The sequence below is a fragment of the Maylandia zebra genome, linkage group LG23 (assembly GCF_041146795.1).
Source record: "Maylandia zebra isolate NMK-2024a linkage group LG23, Mzebra_GT3a, whole genome shotgun sequence".
Taxonomy (NCBI): Eukaryota; Metazoa; Chordata; class Actinopteri; order Cichliformes; family Cichlidae; genus Maylandia; species Maylandia zebra.
The window spans coordinates 554,411-573,606 of record NC_135188.1 but is presented as its reverse complement, the minus strand read 5'-3'; the positions used below and the strand labels follow the sequence as shown (position 1 = coordinate 573,606).

Genomic DNA, 19,196 nt, shown 5'->3' with positions numbered 1-19,196 from the left:
TGATGCCATTAGATGAAAGCAAATAATGGGTAATGGAGAGTTGTTGAATGAATGAATTACAGTCTTATTTTACATTGCTCAGACTGCCATGGTAAATGGCCTGTATTTTTATAGCACTTTACTTAGTCCCTAAGGACCCCAAAGCACTTTACACTACATCCAGTCATCCACCCACAGGTGATGGCAGCTACATTGTAGCCACAGCTGCCCTGGGGCGCACTGACAGAGGCAAGGCTGCCGGACACTGGCGCCCTTTGACCACCACCAGTGGGCAACAGATGAAGTGTCTTGCCCAAGGACACACCGACCGAGACTGTCGGAGTCGGGGCTCGAACCGGCAACCTTCTGATTACAAGACGAACTCCCAACTCTTGAGCCACGATCGCCTGTATGCATGACAAGAACAGTCCTTCTCCCTCAATAGCAATTCATAAACATGAGCTATTTTTGTGTGTCTAGTACTAATCTTGTCCATATAACTGGATATATTTATAGCAGCAACGGCATTAATAATAATAATGATAATAATAATAATTATTATTATAATCAGTGGCACGGTGGTTAGCACTGTTACCGCACAGCAGGAAGGTCCTGAGTTCAATTCCAACATCAGGCCGGGGTCTTTCTGTGTGGAGTTTGCATGTTCTCCCCGTGTTTGCGTGGGTTCCCTCCGGGTACTCTGGCTTCCTCCCACCATCCAAAGACATGCAGCTTGTGGGGATAGGTTAATCCAAATTGTCACTATGTGCGAATGAATGTGAGTGTGAATGGTTGTCTGTCCCTGTGTGTTGGCCCTGCGACAGACTGGCGACCTGTCCAGGGTGTACCCTGCCTCTCGCCCTATGACAGCTGGGATAGGCTCCAGCGCCCCCCGCGACCCTGAAAAGAATAAGCGGAAGCGAATGGATGGATGGATATTAATAATAATAATAATGCATTTTATTTAAGATATCGTAGTAATGTGTTGTTAACAGCAGGTGGCGAAACATGCGCGAAACTAACAAACAAATCCGAAGAAGAAGAAGAAGTGTGACGTCGTAGTCCTGCGCCGGCACGTGTACACGTGCTGTTTTCATAGGCAGAGGGGTGTTTTGAGTGTGTGACATATCTGTGTGTTAAGGTCCGGCGTAAAAGTAAAGCAGCAAATATGGGGAAGAAACTTAAGGTCGGAAAGACCCGGAAAGATAAATTCTACCACCTGGCCAAAGAAACAGGTAGAGTACCGGAAAACAACATGAGCTCGAGACTGTCGTGATATTAGCATTAGCAGGCTAAAGCTCCGATCGATATAAAGTGTGGGTTGCAGACTGCTGGCAATCTTTTAAATCTCCTCTTTTGTGTAATTTTTAGGTTATCGCTCTCGTTCCTCCTTCAAACTGATCCAGCTTAACCGTAAGTTCCAGTTTCTGCAGAAAGCCCGAGCTCTGGTGGATCTGTGCGCTGCACCTGGAGGGTGGTAAGCATCCCGTCACCAGACATGCCGTCGTGTGTGGTAACAAAAGGAAAAGAAGTAACCCCTCTGGGGGGAAGCTGGCCAGTTGACCACTTTGCAGTCTTTGGTCATTCGCTTCTGTCACATTTGAACGATCACCAAAGGTCTTTGTTATAACAAGTGGCAGCTGAGTCAGGGACAGAGAGAAGAGAAAACAGCGACCACGTTGACAGAAGTGTTAGAATAGAATAGCCTTTATTGTCATTGTACAGAGTACAACGAAATTGGAGTGCCACTCCCTTGGTGCAAGATAAATAATAAATATAAATGTAAAATATAAAAAGTACAATAAAATAATCGCAAGTACTCAAACAATAGTAAGTACGATATATACAGGATAGCAGCATTAATATAATGACAGTATGGGGGAGAGGGGAGAAAGTAGGGGGTGAAAGTCAGGGAAGAGGAGCTGACTGGTGATTGTACAGTTGCAGTTTGTGTAAAGTTGCATTAACTTAGGACCGTGTGTGACCAACCTCGACCTCCTCTCTGGTGAGCACGACTCTGGTTCACTATAATCACAGACTTTCTTTTGCTGTGATTACAAGATAAAATGCACGAGCTTTACAGAAATGACATTACGGTACAATACGTCATGACGGAAGCGAAAACGGATAAATGAGTGATTTGTACTATGCAAAATAATCAAAGTTGAATTCAAAATCTCCTTTTCCAGGTTGCAGGTAGCGTCTAAGTTTATGCCTGTTTCAAGTCTGATTATCGGTGAGTGCAAATTTCTCCAATGATAAATGGCTCTGTTTCTGTTATGCTTCTAAAGCAGCTGTAATGTGTGTGACAATACTTCCCCATAAGAGTGGTTTCTTCTTCTCAGGTGTTGACTTGGTCCCCATTAAACCCATCCCCAACGTGGTGACACTTCAAGAAGACATCACCACTGAGAAATGCAGACAGGTGAGAAAGCTGCTGCTGTTCACAGCATCACTGAAAAAACATAAAATCAGAGATGATATTTCAACAGTACAGATGTGGACAGCCAACGCTATGTTTGTGACATGGTTTTAACTGATGAGACACTCTTTCCGTTGTACAGTCTCTCAGAAAGGAGCTTCAGACTTGGAAAGTGGATGTTGTGTTAAACGATGGAGCCCCAAATGTGGGAGCTAACTGGCAGCACGATGCCTTTTCCCAAGGTGAGTCGAGACAAAACGTCTAGAGATCAGACTGCAGTAAAACAGCATTCGCACAATATGTCCAAAATGATTTAATTTGGTTGAAGAGGATTGTAAGGGGTTCTTTTTTGATACATCCTTACCACTCTTTGATTTTGTGTCTCTGTTGTGCCTAAACTAGTTCATGTCCATTTTCCACAGTATTTGGTATTTAAATCTAATTTTGAAATCCTCCCTTTTTCACCCACAGCTCACCTGACTCTCATGGCTCTGAAGTTGGCCTGTGAGTTTCTTACCAAAGGAGGCACCTTTGTCACCAAGGTGTTTCGCTCCAAAGACTACCAGCCTCTGCTTTGGATCTTCCAGCAGTTCTTCAAGAAGGTGCAGGCCACCAAACCGCAGGCATCCAGGAATGAGTCTGCTGAGATCTTTGTCATCTGTCAGGGTCGGTGTCATTAGCACAACCTTTATTATTTCATTCGCTTTTTGAAGACAATAAATAATGACCTTAATTTTGACCTTGTTCTTGACTAAACCTCACCTAAACCTCCCCCATTGTCGTCATCATCAGGTTTTGTTGCCCCGGACAAAATCGACAGCAAGTTCTTTGACCCCAAGTATGCATTCAAAGAGGTGGAGGTGCAGGCCAAAACTGTGAAGGAGCTGATCCCTGTAAAGAAGCCAAAGGCATGTATACTGACAAGTGTTTGGTCACGATAAGCATGTCAGAGCTGGCTGTGATTGCCTGTTATGAAAAGTTTTAGCTTTTAAACACTTTGTTTTATTTATCAGTCACAAGGTTTAAGACTTACTTTAAGGCACATTTGAGCCCAGAAATGAACCATCAGTGATGAAGCAGCTCTTCTTCTGTTGCAGGCGGAGGGATATACAGATGGAGATCTGACGCTCTACCACAGTTTCATGGTGACCGATTTTCTGAAAGCCGAGAACCCAGTCGACTTTCTGGGAAAAGCCAGTGAGGTGAGCTTTTTTTGTTTGTGTGTGTGTGTGTGTGGGGGGGGCTTTGAGACAGTCCTGTTAAGAATAAGAACTAAGAAGAAAACTCGTGCTTTTCTTGCTCTGTCTCATTCAGATCACCTTCAACAATCCTGATCTGGAGTTTCACTCAGCAACCAGCAATGAAATAAAGGAGTGTTGTCGTGACATCAAAGTCCTGGGCCGCAAAGAACTCCGGTGAGCTTTTCCATCTCTCACTCGCCACGTTTGTGCTTTAGTAAGCTGCTGCTACTTTACTGTGCTTGCACATCACATACATCAGATGGTGTGAGAACGTGTTGTAGCATGAAGTGTTGTTAACACGGGCCGTGTTTGCATGTCTTTTCTCACGTTTGCAGCCTGCTGCTGAACTGGAGGTCCAAGCTGAGGAGATACCTAGCTAAGAAACTGAAAGACGAGGCTAAGCAGCTCGACCAGGAGATCAGGTTTAAAAAAAGAAAAGAAAAAGCAATTTAAATATTAAATCTTTGTTAAAGTGTGTCACACATAAATCATCTCTACATTGTTTTTAGCTTAAGCTCGGATGAAGAAGGGAGCAATTCAGAGGAAGAAGCAGGAAAGAAGGAGGATGAAGAGGAGGAGGGTGAGGACAACGAGGAGGAAGAAATGGTGAAAAAGCTGGCAGAGCTGAAAGCTGAGGAGGTGGCTGAGCTCAAACGGTATGAACCGCTTTAGTTTTTTGTGTTTTCGGTGACATTAATTCCTCATCTTTCCTACTTTGTCTTGATAGGTACATCTTGCCTTAAAGAGAAGCAACACTTTACTTTTAGTTTCACCTCTTAGCTTTTGCCACGGATGCAGTTGTAGGGGCAAACCAAGAAACTGTCTCTTGCTGATTTGGCAGGAAGAAGAGGAAACTGCTGAAGGAGCAGCGGAAGCAGAGAGAGAGAGTGGAGCTGAAGATGGATCTACCGGGTGTGTCCATCGCCTCCACTGAGGACTCGTCCTTGTTCTCTCTCGTCTCCATCAAGAAGAAAAAGGTAAACGTCACACGCTGCTTCCCAAAAGCACCAAACTCAAGATCAGAATACCGCTGATTCCCACAGAGTTCAAGTCCCACGAGCTTTATCACTGAGAAGCGGCTTCATGTTAATTTCTCGGTCCCTCAGGTGCTTGTTGACATATCAAAGGGGGACATGAAGGCAGCGGACACTCTGGTAGATGAAGACGATGATTTTCACCTCTCCGATGAAGATGGCGATGATGCAGATAAAATGTCACTGGCATCTGATTTGGATGACGAGGATCTGGAAGAGGTGGAACGGCGACAAAAGGAGCTGGAAAAGAAAGCACCAAAAAAGAAGTAAGAGGCCATTCAGAGCAAAAGCACTCTGAGGTACTGGTGATGTGGTGCCTGGCTCTGTAGGAGTTCTCTTTAGAAAGGTGTTAAGCACTGAATAGCATGTATACATTAGGGCTGGGTATCGTCACTGATTTCTAGAATCGATTCTATTCCGATTCACAAGGTCCTGAATCGATTCGATTCAATTCGATTTAAATCTGGGAAATTTTGACAGTCAGAAATATTATAATTCAGATCAGTACATTTACATATTTTTGTATCTAAAGGAAGCTGACACTTTCCAGACTTTATCACAGGTGTGAGCATCACAGCAGAGGCCTTTGTGTCAAAGTAGCTGAAGATAAAACAGAAAAACATGAAGGTGATTTTCCTGGCCTGGATTTTATAAAAATATTCTGCAGTACATCAGAAACGAAAGAAAACCATTAATCAACACATGAACATTACCTCTGAAGTTACAGCGGTTTTATTACAGACACAGCGTTTTGCATTTTGTATAATTTTAAAAAGTTTAAATTTGTTCAGAAGCCTGTTGAACGGCAGAAATTAGGTTTTCTTTTCGGAAGTAAGTAAAAGGAAAAAAACATCGGCCGACAGCCTGCGAACAACGGTAGACTTGTGCGTAACAAGCAAGCGAATAATGCAGAAAACAGATTTCGGGGATAGACGGGAAACTGTTCTTGAAGTACACTGAGAAAAAGAGAGAGAGAGAGAGAGAGAGCTGTGCATGAAGTGTGATTTTATCCTGGTGGAAGCAAAACAGCAAAAGTCAGTGAATTCATGACGATCTTTATGTGAAGCTTAGTTTGGATCTTCTTTTGCTGCTGGTTCAGTCAATATTGTTTGGAGAGAGATAAAACTAACAGCTTTAGAATCAGCGCAAAAAGGACGTAAACACAAAGCGCAGATCCGCCGAAACATCAGAATCAGCGAGCTGTCGGCTTTCAGCCCCGACCGTGTCGTCGGTGAGAAAGGCGACATCTCACTGATTCTGATGTTTTGGCGGCTCCGCGCTTTGTGTTTACGTCTTTGTGCAGAAGCCGTGTTCCTGCTCTCATTTACTGTTTTAAATGTTTGGTGGTTGTCAAAATTTGTGACGTTTCACCTGAGATTCTGGAATTTTGGGCAAAATACATTTATATAAAAAATCGATTCAGGATTTTAATGAATCGATATCACGTTATCCAAGCCAGAATCACTTTTAATCAATGAATCGATTATTAAAACCCACCCCTAGTATACATGTTCAGTGAGTACAAATTTATTTTTAGCAGAGTTGGTCTCAAAGTAGACTGATTTACTAGAATTGTTATTGTCATTCCACAAGTTTGATGCTTACTGTTTTTCCCTGGAAGCTCAAGTCTGTTTATTTATTTATTTTACCAGAAAGAAAGCCCAACCTTTCTAGAAGACCTCAAAGTTCACGATTCATTTCTGTGGTTTTCAGAGTAAAGTTTACCAACCAAGAGGAGGAGGAGGATGAAGAGCAGGATGGTGGCTTGGTGGTGGAGCTAGAGGGAAAAGATGAGAAGATGGAGCGTCAGGCCGACCTGTGGTTCAGCAAGGTGTGTGTTTGACTCGTAACGCAACATCTAAAGCTCAGGTATTCTTCTGCGGCACCTGCTTCCTACTTGATTTCTGATCTTTCACCGTGCTTTGTGTACCCGTAGGGCATCTTCTCTGAGATTGGCCTCGAAGGAGACGCAGAGAGCGAGCTCAAACAGACCGAGTGGCTCCGGACTAAACAGTCAGGTGTGAAGTGTTTCTCCTCCTCGTGTTCATGTCTTCACACTCACACGTTCACATACATGTTATTTTTCACAGCTTTAAATGAAATTGTGTTTGTGAGGGACTAGTAGCTATCCTTGTATGTATTCTTACTTCTAGGAAAAGGCAAAAAGAGGAAAGCTGAGGAAGACATAAAGGAGGAGGAGGAGCAGCAAGAAGCTGCTCTGCCAGAGGAGGAAAAGGCAGGACCATCACTGGAAGCTGCAGAGGAGAGTGACAGTGACTCGGATGACAGCAGCAATGATGAAACGTAAAAGCACATTAAGTGTGGCTCTCTTTAGTCCAGTGTGTTACATAATTAATAAGCTTAGTTTGATTGCGTAACTGAAAAGAAATCTGCAATATTTCCAATTTCTTAAAACTGTTCTTAACATTAATGCTAATATACAGGTAACATGTTCACCGGTTTCCTTTTAGGGAGATTACCAGAATGAAGCAGGCCCGGGGGGCTGGTGCAGTATCAGGAGAGGTCGATGATGACGACGACTTCCAGGTTGTTCCTGTCGAAAGTACCAGTGAGTATGACAATGAGGTCGTCAGCATCCCCAAACACTTCTCGTCATCATCTAAATGTCGCATATAGACATTTCTTTATTTATGCACATTTGGGCTCCAGAACAATTGACAGAGCTCATCTTAAGCCCTACGTTTGAAGCCCTACAAAGAAACTATGCTTTTGCCAGGCAGCACATAATTCTCCGATCTTCTAAATTGTTTGCTTGTCAGTTTTCGAGTGCTGAAACTCTTCCTCAGTGCATCTTTGCACTCAGTGGTGAACCTTTAGTCTGCCATCTTCAGGAAGAGTCAGTCAGTTTTCATGCTTGGTGAGCGCCCCCTGTTGCATGGTGCTGCGTGCTGGCACCCATCCATTTTGGTGTTGCACCTCTAAACTCTTTTGTAACCTGAAGTATTGCACTGCTGCTGCCACAGCTGGGTTGAAAACTCATTTGAATAACCCGCATGGTTTCCAATAAAAGTGCTCTTAAGTTAAATAACATGCACCATTGCATCTCAGCAATATTTGATATGTCTATATGTCCTATCTCATGCTTTAGAGCTTATATTCTGTTTTTAGCCTGTGTGTGTGTAACTCTGGATGACTGACTGTTTCTTTAGGTAAGAAAGCTAGAATCCTGAGTCCAGAAGGCCTGGCACTCGGCACTCAGATCGCTACATCTAAGAAGAGGGCAAGGGACCTGGTGGACAGCTCCTTCCACAGGTGTGTGTGCTTTGGATCTTTTTCCATTACAATCCAGAACTAGCAAATGTCCGTGGTTGTCATCATAGCGATGAACTCTGCTGCCCGTATCATCTCCAGGACCCCTTCTGTCCACCACATCACTCCTGTCCTGCAGCAGCTTCATTGGCTCCAGGTCAAATATCGCATCAATTTCAAAATACTCTTGTACACATTTAAGGCTATTCATCATCTCTCTCCTCCATATCTCTCTGACCTGGTCAAGATCATCGCCCCATCTCGTTGTCTCAGATCTTCTTCTTCCCTTTCACTCTCCGTCCCTTCCCCCCCGTCTTGCCACCATGGGGAGCAGGGCTTTCAGCTGCTCTGCTCCACGACTCTGGAATTCCCGACCTCCTGATTTAAGAAACATCTCTTCCTTCTCTCTCTTTAAGTCCAAACTCAAAACCCACTTGTACAAAATAGCTTATCCCACATAACCTCTCCACTCTGCTATTTTATTTGTTTATGTCTTATGCTTTTATGATTCTGTAAACTTCTTGCTTTTATGTTGCTTTTATTCTACTATGTACAGTGACCTTGAGTGTTTTGAAAGGCACTTTCAAATAAAATGTATTATTATTATTATTATTATTATTAATAATGCTGCTGAGCGTTCTGTGACCTTATTAGTATACAACACGAACGCTATAACAAAGGTGGATGTCAAAGTGTTGATGCACCTGGGAGGGCTGTTCTATATGATGAAATATGTCGGATGTTGACAGGAAAATATCTGTCGCTTCATGTTATGTGCTATCGTTTGTTTCGTGGTGTCACAAAAAACCCGTATACGGCAGTATCTTGTTTTTCTCTTCTACCACCTACGCAAGAATCACGTGAAGGAGTGTGGAGAGGGTTTATGGATGAGAAGAAAAGAGCCGTCAGGTGGTCAAAATAAACCTTAGGCTCAAACGTTAGAACATGGCTTTTCCCCGCAGCACGCCATGTAATAAATACTCAAGAAGAAAATGGCGGCCGTTACAACTTATGTCTAAAAAAATGCAGTTTTATGTATCGGTTAAAACACTCGACTCCAGGTGCACGACGCCCACACTTCATGCAGGTCGAGTTGCCCGAGATTCACAGAATTTACAGAAAATGCACCGTTTTGTGATTTATATCGTTGTCGTGATGAGAAATTGGTATATGGAGATTTTGGTCAAATGGCACAGCCCCTAATACCTGGTGCTCCATCTGTGGCTTTTCGGCAGACTCTAAGACCATGGCGTTGTTTTTTTGGGGGGGTTTTGTAGCCATTTCGGGTTTCAAAAAGGGCAGTTTTGATTTTTTGGAAGGAGACGCTCTTGCGACTCATCGAGTGACGCCACTGACCAGCTAATCGGTGGCACGCACTCTGACGGCGTCACATTTTAGTATCTGCTCGGATTGCTTGGAACCCCAGTCGAGCAGTGGTACCAGGTACTATGACCTAAAACTTTGCTGAGTCAATCCCAATAGGTACTAATGGAAAAGAATCTGCCTTTCAGATTGCTGATTGCATCTAACGATGCGTATACTCGGGTTAACATTTGTTTTCGACAAATAAGGCTTAAACCTGCTGGAATAAGTGAAGATCACGAATAACACCTTGTGTATGCCGTTTCAGGTTCGCCACCTCTGACGAGCCGTGGGAAGTACCGGAGTGGTTCCTCGATGATGAACGGAAACACCGGAAGAGGCCGGTGCCGGTCACCAAGGAGATGGTGGAGGAATACAAACAAAAATGGAAGGAGATCAATGCTCGGCCAATCAAACGAGTTGCTGAGGCCAAGGCCAGGAAGAAGAGAAGGGTAAAACACTTGTAGCCCGAGGAGCTTTTCGAAGTAATCGGTGTGTTTCCGAATGTATTAATTCCGCTGTTTCTTTTCAAGACGTTGAAAAAAATGGAGCAGGCCAAGAAGAAAGCAGAAGCGGTTGTCAACACAGTGGACATCTCTGAGAGGGAGAAGATGGCTCAGCTGAAGAGGTATGTTGTCACATCTGTGGGGCTGTGAAGACAAAACTAACTGGCTGTTTTACCCAGGAGAAAATTTCAATACTGTTTGTGTTTCTTTCAGTATATACAAGAAAGCCGGCTTGGGGAAAGAAAAGAGAGAAGTAACATACGTTGTGAGCAAAAAGGGTGCTGGGAAGAAGGTGAGACGGCCTCCTGGTGTCAAAGGAGTCTTCAAGGTGGTGGACGGGCGCATGAAGAAAGATTTGCGGGGAATGCAGAGAAAAGAACAACGCGCTAAAGGAGGCAAAGGAAAGCGCGGAAAGGGACGACAGGCTAAGGGTGGCAAAGGAGGGGTGAAGAGTGGTAAAGGGCGAAAATGAAAATGCATTTGAGTTTCTGCTTGTCGTTATTATTATTCAACTCCCTGGACTCGTGTTATAACTGAGCATTTGTGGAGCTTGGTGAACTATGATGGTTCAGTTTTGGCTCCTGTATCACAGACAAAATAAACATGAGTCTCTGTTTTGGAACCTTTGCTGGATTTCTTAAAGCCCTGGAGACCTCAGACATGTCTGGGAGATATGACATCCAGGTTTTATGTATACGTCTCTGTGAAGATGTAGCTGATTTGCCTTGAACCCCCTGGAAGGAAGAGGATTCACTGAACAGCTTAACTGTAAAATGCAGTAAAAGTTTATTGATAAATGTTTGTCTCGTGTAAATTCCAATCTTTGCAATAAAGTTTTTGTTCAGATTGGTTGTTCAAGCATTTTACAAAAAAACCATTTCATCCTTTGTCTAATGCAGCCACAGCTATAAAAGTGCAAAAACATCTGTCTTAGACTGCACAGGCCAAGCAGGAAGCGAACTCAACCTGATGAATGACGTCTTTTCTATTTCAAAAAGGCGCGAGTACTTCCTGAAGTCTGACCTGCACAGAAACATCTGCTCAGTGTCCTCGGTCATGCTGGAGAAACACTAACGCTGCTGTGACCTAAATAAATAAACTACATTTTTAAAATTTCTATTACCAAATTGTGTGCATCAATGCAAGTGTAAGAAAGCAAATCTGCTCAAGCACTTATTAGGATTTCTAGTACCTGATACTTTATTTGTATTTCAGTTTGTGTAATTGTAAAAAATGCTCCTGTATGTTTACTTATGAAGTTGCATGTGTGGTTGAGCTGATTTTTAATATCAATACTACGGCTTTACCAAAATGGACTGTTTTTTTTTTCTTCCCAAAACTACATTACCCATGAGCCTTCAAACTTAAATTGCGTCACGCGGTTGTACAGTAAAGCGGTTCCTTTTGCGGAAAGGTCTGTTATGTTGTTTTGTTCAGTATAGACGGTTTAGTTTTAATATGTGACCCACGCCTCAACCTGTCATATTACCTTAAACGTCACGTTTTATTCAGTGAGTCTAAAGTTGCTTTAAAAATTAGCTTTAAACTTAGCTAACGTTGCTAGCTAAAGTTGTGCACACCTGTGCTTGCTTTCACTGTCAAGGATCTAACTCTGGTTCGGAGCCTGTCTTCTCCCGGCCAGGATGTTCTTTATTGCTTTGTTGTGGAGCCTGTCGCTCACTGCCGTGGGCCAGCAAGAGGACAACGAGTGGCTCGACCCTTACGATATGCTCAACTACGATGCTAGCACCAAAACGATGAGGAAGCCTACTGAGGTTGGGAGATTGTTTACTCTGACCCAGCTACATTTGACACGGTTCTGATCACTGTGAAGACGTTGTGTTGTCCAGCTCTGACATTAAGAGTGTGTATTTGCATCGCAGCCAGCAAGCTATGACAACGTGGGCACTAAAAGAAGAGAGTACAATCAGGACCCTAGCCAGACCGAGCTGACGTCCTGCAAAGAGCAAGTGGAGGGCTTACAGAAACAGGTTGGTGTTTTGAATAATAAATCAGGCACAATGCATATTCATATTTTCAAAATATAAGTTTTCCCCCATTCAAATTGAATGAGTTAATTGAAGGTGTAGAACTGAAAAACAATTTCCAATTTGTCTAACAGTATTTAGGCTCCAGGCTTATTACTTTCTTCTCATTGTTAGCACAATTGTTGACACGTTTTACACTCCTGAGTCAAGCTCTGCGTTCAAGCTTAGAAAACAATTTCATGTACCTTTTTAAACAGAATTGTGTGGACGGTTTAAGGAGTCTGGAAAGTTTTTTTCTAAGGGACTTTTGAAATGTAGCCTCTAAAAAGGAAGTAAAGTATGATCTGAGGATCAGGGATAGGACTAGCCGCACTCTAAGCCTCTCACTTTCTATTAACTAGAGTCAGACTTACAGATACTGGACCATCAAGAGTATCAGGACATTACCATAGTAAAAGTCAGGCTGTTACTATGGTGTCAACACATAGTTAGCCTATCACATTCAATCACATTTTATGTATACATGTGCACTCGCTGTGCATGTTTTCTTAGGTACACCTTGTTAGTCCTGTGTTGGAGCCTCTTTTGCATTCAGAGCTGTCTTATGTTCAACAAGGTTCTGCAAACATTTCAGTTCCACCACATCCCAAAGGTGCTCTATTGGCTTGAGATCATCACTGAATGTACAAGAAACCAATTATACATGATTTGACTTTTGTTACTACTTTTAGAACAGCCATTAGTGGGTCAGCAACAAGACTCGGGTAGGCTGAGATGTTTAAATTATGGCGAAGTGTGCCAAGAAGATATCCTTCATATCGTTACACCACCTTCCTTCATTCAGAATGAAGATCAAAAGAAGACGATCAAGCTCATCTCACAACAGCCAACATGCAGTCCAGTGTTCAAGCGATTTCTGAGCAGACTGTTGAAGGAAATACAAAGAGTGGGTGTGGTAGGTGGTCATCTCATGTTTTATGGTGAATTATGAGATTTTAGTTGAACATATTGTGCCATAATTTTTCTCTGGTTCAATAATTGGCCAAGTGTCATAAATATTGCAATTTTAAGACACTTGCTCTAATTTCTCCCCAGCCCAGTGACTCCACAGATGTCTTTTTTGATGCCAAAGTCAAACTGTCCAAACAAGCCATGACAGAGATCCAGACACTTCTGGAGGGTGAAGACAGATGGAGAACAGGCGCTCTGGACAACGCCATCAGTCAGATACTCGTGGACCTTAAACCGCATGATTATGAGGCCTGGAAGTGGCGATTTGAAGACACCTTTGGGGTGGAGCTGGACACAGTATTAAAAGTAAGTTTTTAGTAGCTTTTACCTCTGGCTTCCTTCTATTCTGACTCTTCTTAATGCTTCTACTGTGCTTTAATGGTTTCTATTTTCTGTAACCACTCAAACTGTACTCTGCTCTCTCCTCCAGATCGGGTCATTTGTCCTGATTATAGTAGCCATTATCAGCACCGAACTGTGGACAACGATCTCCTGGTTTGTGCAGTTCCGACGACTGTTTGCCGTCTGCTTCTTCGTTAGTATTATCTGGAACTGGTTCTACCTGTACAAGGTAAATAGGAGCTCCTGCAGCTTTCAGTGGTTTCAGTTTAGCTGTATTTCAGTGCTTTGATTGTAAAATACAATGTTTTTAATAAATATGTATATTTTGTTCAGATTGCCTTTGCTGAGCATCAAAATAATATAGTGAAGATGGAAGGCTTTAATGCAAAATGCACTGGGGTGAAGAAAATTGACTGGAGTGACAGTTTGAAAGGTATGCAATCACCAAGCACGAACAGTCACGGCATTCTGTGAAAACCTCTTGCATCTAAAATATTAACTGGCTGAGAAAAACATTCTTTTTTAGAGCGTATTAAATATCATTTTGAAATACGTTTCACTGCACAGCCATGAGATGGAGAGGAATTTAAGTCCTTGTGGAGTCATTGTGCAAACTCTGAAGTCTCAGCTGCTTTAACAGTTTTAGACTCCAGCATTGCTGTTTTGCATATATTAAGCGTATTTGGCTCATAACGTCTGCCTAAGCTTGGACCTGTATTTGGTATCCTGCAGAGTGGTTTAGAAGCACCTGGACTCTTCAAGATGACCCTTGTAAGAGATACTATGAAGTTCTCATGGTTAATCCCATCCTGTTGGTACCTCCAACCAAGGTAGGCCACTCTTTGGAATGTCTGTTAAGGGTTATTGAGGTTTTGCGGACACATCACCACTAAACACATGGTTTTAATTTGGCTGCCATTTTGGACATGTGACAAATATGTTGACAGCGTAGAAGTGAGCGAGCAAGTTGCCAGTCACACACTGCCCACGACCATACGACAACCTCCAGTTGTGAAGTAAAAAGTACAAATTTTGAAATTGCATTTTGAAACATCTTGGCTGCAGCACTGAAGCACAACTTTGCTTCCATGTCCAGTTTGTGTCACACTTTTTCAAGTTGTGCAACTGCTCGGCTATTAGTTGGCAACTTGTTGCAGACAAAACGTGAAAAAAAACAGCCACTGTGGCAAAAACCAAAGTTGTCACCAGGAAGATTTTGGTACAGCACCTTCTTTACACCGATTTTACCCAGCAACCAGTCTACCTTGTTCTAACTGCTATATATTTTTACCATGCCAAACTGTGTTCCTTGGTATGCGCTTGGACTTTGTTATGACCTAGACATCCTTCTCTTTTTAGGCAATCTCTGTTACCATTACGACCTTCATCACAGAGCCACTGAAGCACTTCGGACAGGGAATCAGTGAATTTCTTCGAGCGCTCCTCAAAGATCTACCAGTTACCCTGCAGATCCCAGTCCTGCTCACTATCGTGATCGCTGTTGTGGTACAAATTGTCCCCTTTTTCACATTAATTCACATTATGGAGCTTTCGTTGTATACACAGCATTATTTGCATTAATAAAGCAATACATTGTATGTCTTTGCTTTGTATAAATAAATATATGTTTGACTCTTCTACAGGTGTTCATGTATGGAAGTGTGCAAGCAGCCTTCCAGCATGGCATCATGGCACCTCTACGCCGCCCTCGAACCGATCCACCACCACCAGAGCTGGAACAACCGCAAGCTCAACCTCGCCTCAGGATTGAGGACTGCAATCATTTTGCAGGAGGGGATGCACCTCAACAGCAACATGCCCTAAGGTACAGAGCTGATGAAGCCAGATTAAACAGGAATGACTTGCATCAGAGGAGACCCAACAGGCAGTGGGTCGAGACTCTAGGAACTGCTGAGGATGAGCCGGACGCTGAGCGGGCCAATGAAGTTCCTGAGGCAGACCAGAATCCGTCTGTTGAGCCAGATTCAGAAAACCAGCGGGGAGCAGAAGAACGGCCACCAGCAGCAAAGGATAACAGCGTTGGTGAAAACAAAGCCAAATCGGAGCCAAAAGCTGCTCGGTCAGATTCGTCTGAGTCGAAGAATAAAACTTCAAAAGGGAATGAGAACCTTTCTCAAGATCAACCAGACAGAGATGTTGCACTGCTCAGACCTGAGCTCCCAGACGTGCAGCCTGTCGATGAGGTGAGCCCCCCCCCCCCCCCCCCCCTTTTTTTTTTTTTTTTTTTTTTTTTTTTTTTAAGATTTTTTTTATATTCATTAGGGCTGCCACAAATGAGTATTTTGATAGTCGACTAGTCACCGATTATTTTTGCGATTAGTCAACTAATCAGATCATGCATCCATTGAATGTACAACCTGCAGCTTATTGCACCAGCATGCATCTACTCTTATATATCATTAGCTTACAGCTTTAAGTGTTTCAGGTATGTGCTAACTAAAAATAAAGAGAAGATGATAGTTTATTAAATTTTAATGAAATTTGTAGATTGTTTCGGTGGAGTTTAATAAACTCACCGCAGTATATTCTCGAGCATCTCACACTTCTGATAATCAGCTGTCTGCTTGACTTTATTCAGCTGTGTAAAAACTATAACTTTAATCTCAGCCAAACCGATTTACTCAGGAACAAATAAAATACTGAAAAAAGCCAAACAATAACATTTTTAAGTTATCAAAGTGACTCATATGTCATGTTTAACCTGAGTAGCAAAAGACGGCGGTGGGTTTGAAGACGATTTGCCGGGAGTCTGGTGTTCTCAGGGCTCTAGTGAGCCTTGCCCCCGGCTAGCTATCGAGCTAGCGGGTAACAGACGTCTCCGAAAACGTCGGAGCGCTTTTGAAAATATGCGGTGTCTTGATAAACTGAGCAGATATTTGAGGTTTACACAGCTACATTCTCGCCTGAAAATATGGTAAACGTTTATTTTGTGACCCAGAAAGAATAATAAGAGTAATATTAAAACTAACTAGCTGCCGCCATTGTTGGAAACTGAGCTGGGCCGCGCTATGAATTCTGGGACACAGTTTCTTCTTCTTCTGGGTTTAACGGCAACTGGCATCCTTGTACATGCAGTGCTGCCATCTTCTGTTTCAGTCCGTTATTACACTCTTAAATCCTACTACTTATTCCTGCGTCTTTTGGGGTCTTACAAAGCTTCAAAAGACGCGTCGACTATTAAATTAATCGTCAACGATTTTGATAGTCGACGTAATCGTGACTAGTCGACTAATCGTGGCAGCCCTAATATTCATCCAACCAAATTAGACACACAGCGCAGTGGTTTTTAACAGAGACTAATGTTGTTCTTATTTTTTTAATGCACTCATGGACGGGAAGGTGAATATTCACATGCAACATAAATTGGTAACAAAGTATTTAATGACATTAACATTTCATTTTTCCTGCATTTTTGTCTTTTGTTCTTTTCTTTTCTTTTATACCTGCTGAGTTTGTCTTAGTTTTGTTAATGTAGAGCCAGTAATGCGTTATCATTACTGCTTTTTTTCTGCCTTGTATATGTTAGATTTCTGTTGCTACCACACCACTGACGTTTGTTCAACAACAGTGGATTTCAATCCTGGTGAGCTTGATGGAGCTCTCTCAGTATACGCAGCAATAAAGTGCATGTCAGCGACTGTATCTTCATTACATCGTTTTGTTTTTTTCATTTGAGGACGTTTTGCAGCAAATAATTAGTGGCTTCATAGTTGTATAGTTTACACATTTGCAAGTTCCCTGGTTTGATCCAAGGAGGAGACACATTTGATGCTGATGGTTAAACAGCTGTATCAAATTAAGCATGGAGCTACCCGCTGTGGTAACTAAAATGATAACTTTGAACTCCAAATGTGTTTAACGTTTTGTGATTATTATTATCTTTATGTAGTTGAAAATCTCTTAATGGCTAAATTTTAAACTTTGGTTTATGAGTGTATTATTTGCTGCTAAAAGGTACTTTTTAATATGTAATTAATTTGTAATGCATTTCTGTTCTGTTTCTCTGCAGCGCCCAGAAGCCTCACTTGAAGACTCCTCACTGCGACGCTCTGTAAATTTTAAAGCTCCCGTCCAGGAGACTGGTGGAAATAATGAATACATCTGACTGACAGATGTACAGATGGTGTTAAAGTGAATTAACAGGATGACGGGATTACCACCACGCAGTGTGGTTGTTTGCTGCTGTGCGGTCACCCGTATGTGGCTATCCATGAGGAACAACTGCTCGGGATAATTGTGTTTTCCTGGTGAATTCTGATTTCCCGCTGGCAAAACGTTTGGGAAATCATGCAGCACCAGGCTGGAACAGTGTTGTTTACTCAGTTTGGTGTTCCTGTGTGCTTTTTGGTGTCTTTCAAATCGTTGTTAAAATTGGAACTATATTTGACGAGCTGTATAATAAGTCGGTGCTGCAAATTAAAAAAGATGTTTTGAATTTTTAACTACAGCCTGACTGAGGCCACATTTTTGGAACTGTTGGGGACTTTTAAGGAATAAAAAGTTCTGAATATGTGGAAATAAATACACTATTACTAATGTTGTTTGTCACTGGGCTTTACGATATTTTTATGTTTATTCTTCTGAAGAAATGCTACCACACATTTTGGTTTTGCTACATATTATTGATGAATAACTGGCCATCCAGCGATCCGTGTTTTGTGCCAGCTGCGCTCTCACTCGTTCTGTCGGCGGTGCTGGTTTAACCCGATGATGCGGCGGGGCGGGAGTGCTATCAGCTGGGTATGGTCGTGCGCGCTCCGTCTTTCCGAACGGATATTTTTGTAGCTGTGGAGATCAGGGAAATTATTTTGCTGCTATTGTTAATAATCATCATCATTACCATTGCATTAATAATATAATCTACAGTATTGATATTGCATTCAGATGTTTAAACAGTGTGTGTGTCTTTCAGAAAGACTAAGTTGCAGGCTGACAGGAAATTGCAGGTTTGCAGAGTGTGCCTTTTACAGAAGTGAAACTGAAAGCAGAGTCTAAGTGCAGGTTATTCTGAGGAGCTGTTTGGACGAGGCTATGTGAATAACTAGGTTATTCAAATTGTCTTTTATACTTTTATATTCTTTGATTAAGCTTTTAGTAGAGGTTCCTGATTAAAACATTTATTCAACATATACATAGTTTCAGTTCGGTTATTACATATATGAGAGTGGCTTCTGTCTCTCTGTCTGGTGAGAGGTCAGGAGCTAGTCGGCGAGGTGAAATAGGGTACAATTGTGGTTAGCACACACACACTCAGTTAGAGAGAATCATTTATAGGTGAAAGTTTAATCATGTTTTGCTCAGGGTTGCAAAAGAGCAGTTTGTCGCAGAACTGCTGCTGATGTGTCAAGATGATAAGCGAGCATCCGGCAGTGACAGGAAGTACCTGCCATGAAGATGAAGACAATGTTCTTTTTAAACTGTGTTAAAAGTCATTGTGGTTTTGACCTATGTATGAAATGGATCTGACGTTGAGGGGGCGTCATTAAATTCAAGCCCTGATGGTATAAAATATCTGTTTATGCTTTGATTAAGTCGTGTAAGTGTATTTCATTAAAATCAATTGTCTGACCAAGCTCTTCTGGACCTGGTTGTTTGTACTCTCCTTCCTCAATATTTGAACCTTAACATTTGGGGGCTTCGTCCGGTGGTTGAGGAGGGAGAGAATTAGAAGGTGTAGACGGAGAAATTCGGTGGTCTGAGGTGGTCGGACGGGCAGACACGAGTGCCAGTGGTCGAAGTGAGAGGGCATAAGCCGGCTTATCCAAAGGTAAGGCACTACCTGTTGAATTATTTCCAAAGTGTGCCAAATTGGACATTACAAATTAAAGTCTACTCACTGAAATTACTGGTGAATGTCTGGTTTGATTTTGATGAAAATCTCATGACAGTACTGAGGATTTAAATGATTGAATGCGGTTGGACCGCTAAAGGATTTAATACGGTTGGACCGTGGAAAGCAGTTGGACTGCTTTTAGTATATTAGGGAATTTGGTTATTGTTTGGGGTTGGAGCCCCTATTG

General features: G+C 42.4%; 2 protein-coding genes across 5 annotated transcripts; both read left to right on the top strand.

Annotated features, from left to right (window-relative positions):
* Positions 1 to 1,027: 1,027 nt before the first annotated feature.
* ftsj3 (FtsJ RNA 2'-O-methyltransferase 3) lies at positions 1,028 to 10,660 on the top strand. Its single transcript, XM_004570245.3, has 21 exons — positions 1,028 to 1,214; positions 1,351 to 1,456; positions 2,169 to 2,215; positions 2,325 to 2,404; positions 2,544 to 2,643; positions 2,873 to 3,067; positions 3,194 to 3,309; positions 3,499 to 3,603; positions 3,716 to 3,816; positions 3,978 to 4,064; positions 4,152 to 4,298; positions 4,484 to 4,619; positions 4,749 to 4,942; positions 6,390 to 6,507; positions 6,613 to 6,694; positions 6,830 to 6,980; positions 7,148 to 7,245; positions 7,847 to 7,949; positions 9,577 to 9,760; positions 9,842 to 9,936; positions 10,028 to 10,660. The coding sequence occupies exons 1-21, from the start codon at positions 1,148 to 1,150 to the stop codon at positions 10,284 to 10,286; spliced, it is 2,571 nt and encodes an 856-aa protein (XP_004570302.1). The 5' UTR covers positions 1,028 to 1,147; the 3' UTR covers positions 10,287 to 10,660.
* Positions 10,661 to 11,166: 506 nt separating this feature from the next.
* Positions 11,167 to 18,748, top strand: LOC101485977 (chloride channel CLIC-like 1). 4 transcript variants are annotated; one of them, XM_004570248.2, is made up of 12 exons: positions 11,167 to 11,228; positions 11,418 to 11,589; positions 11,698 to 11,805; positions 12,647 to 12,757; positions 12,898 to 13,119; positions 13,244 to 13,384; positions 13,489 to 13,588; positions 13,888 to 13,985; positions 14,515 to 14,661; positions 14,799 to 15,359; positions 16,516 to 16,542; positions 17,186 to 18,748. In XM_004570248.2, the coding sequence occupies exons 2-12, from the start codon at positions 11,458 to 11,460 to the stop codon at positions 17,279 to 17,281; spliced, it is 1,743 nt and encodes a 580-aa protein (XP_004570305.1). In that variant the 5' UTR covers positions 11,167 to 11,228; positions 11,418 to 11,457; the 3' UTR covers positions 17,282 to 18,748. The 4 variants fall into 4 exon arrangements, with proteins under 4 accessions (XP_004570305.1, XP_004570304.1, XP_076735969.1 ...); XM_004570247.3 differs by having other exon boundaries at positions 11,178 to 11,325; XM_076879854.1 differs by lacking the exon at positions 17,186 to 18,748 and adding an exon at positions 16,703 to 17,158 and having other exon boundaries at positions 11,181 to 11,589.
* The last annotated feature ends 448 nt before the right edge of the window (positions 18,749 to 19,196 follow it).